The 1,416-nt window shown below is 39.4% G+C and overlaps 1 protein-coding gene across 1 annotated transcript; it reads left to right on the top strand.

Moving 5' to 3' along the window:
• Window positions 1–551: 551 nt before the first annotated feature.
• Window positions 552–974, top strand: LOC130973920 (cysteine proteinase inhibitor 4-like). Its single transcript, XM_057898616.1, has one exon. The coding sequence runs from the start codon at window positions 552–554 to the stop codon at window positions 972–974; it is 423 nt and encodes a 140-aa protein (XP_057754599.1).
• Window positions 975–1,416: the final 442 nt, after the last annotated feature.

Raw genomic sequence — 1,416 nt, 5'->3', positions numbered from 1 at the left:
ATAATAAATTTTGATTATCTTTTAGTATTTTAATTTTTATTGAACTTCTTTTGAACTCTATATACTAATTGCAACCCTAGTTGCTTAGGTAGCAAAGTTGTTCAATATTGAAAAACTCCAAAGAGTTTACATTAGCATATAAATATGAGTATGAATAATATATTTCAGTATTCAGAAACATTTTCCCCTTCATCACATAATCACATGCAAAACTCCAAAGAAGTTCGTGCCTCCCTGACTCCCTCCCAGTGATGACCGAGACCATAGTTTTTGTTTCCCACAACATACGCGGCACACCGTCCGTTTTCCCTTCTCTTCCATTTCCACCTAATCTCATCTTTCAATTATTGCTTCTTCCCACTTCTTACGTGTCCAAACCAAACCCACCTCCCTCCAAACTCAAACCACACTATATATACCGCCATACTCTTCCCCTTTTTATTCACAAATCACAATACACTCTCTCACTCACCTACTAAAACTCTTCATAAACAACCAAAACGGCAAAAGCCTCTGCGTTTTGCTTTCTTGATTTTGCGTTCTTTCACAGTATGGCGGCGGTGACTCTTACAATCCTCTTCACCTCCCTCTGCCTCCTTTCTACAGCATCTTGCCGGACGATGGTCGGCCGGGCTACGGAGATTGCCGACGTGAAAGCGAACAAGGAGGTGCAGGAGCTAGGGAAGTTCGCGGTGGAGAAATACAACGAGGGTTTGAGGCTATGGCAGATTTACTTTAATGGCGGTGAGGAAGATGATGGTGAAGAGAAGCTGCAGTTTGGGGAGGTGGTGGAGGCAAAGCAACAAGTGGTGTCAGGGTTGAAGTACTACTTGAAGATTTCGGCCACCACGAAGAGGGAGAATGGCGTTCCAAAGATGTTCAATTCGGTGGTGGTGGTAAAGCCATGGCTGCGTTCCAAGGAGCTCCTCCATTTTGGTCCTTATTCCACTAGCTCCTCCTCCCACTCCCACTGATCATGCTTAGCTGCAATATTAGGTTTGGTAAAATTTTTACGTGAGGTGTTTATCATGAAAGCCAAACTCTGTTGGTTTAGTGGTTTAAATGTTGAATTATGGTTCAACCGGAATAATCGAATTGTAATAAAATAATATATAAAATTAAAAATATATTTGTTTTGGCAAGATTATTTTTTCGTGCAATAGGTCGGTTCTGTATGGTTCTGCAAATTCTTGAAGCCTTTTGTTTAGTTAGAAAGTAGCCTCGTGAACTTGGATTCAGGGTGGTACTTACAAAAAAATTTCGACGTTCAAGTCGGTGAAATGTTAAGAACAAATACAATATCGTATGTTTTGTTAATAATCTTCTATCCCTTATAGTCAGTTCATAGCTGAAATATCTGTCAATTTATTAGTTGAAATATCACTATAAAAAAAATACCTATTCAGATATACTTAA

Source organism: Arachis stenosperma, chromosome 4 (assembly GCF_014773155.1).
Source record: "Arachis stenosperma cultivar V10309 chromosome 4, arast.V10309.gnm1.PFL2, whole genome shotgun sequence".
Taxonomy (NCBI): Eukaryota; Viridiplantae; Streptophyta; class Magnoliopsida; order Fabales; family Fabaceae; genus Arachis; species Arachis stenosperma.
Note: the sequence above shows the minus strand (reverse complement) of the source record. Positions and strands in the feature narration are given on the sequence as shown.

Coding starts and splice junctions, on each gene's coding strand:
- LOC130973920 (XM_057898616.1), top strand. CDS start 552: ATGGCGGCGGTGACTCTTACAATCCTCTTCACCTCCCTCTGCCTCCTT.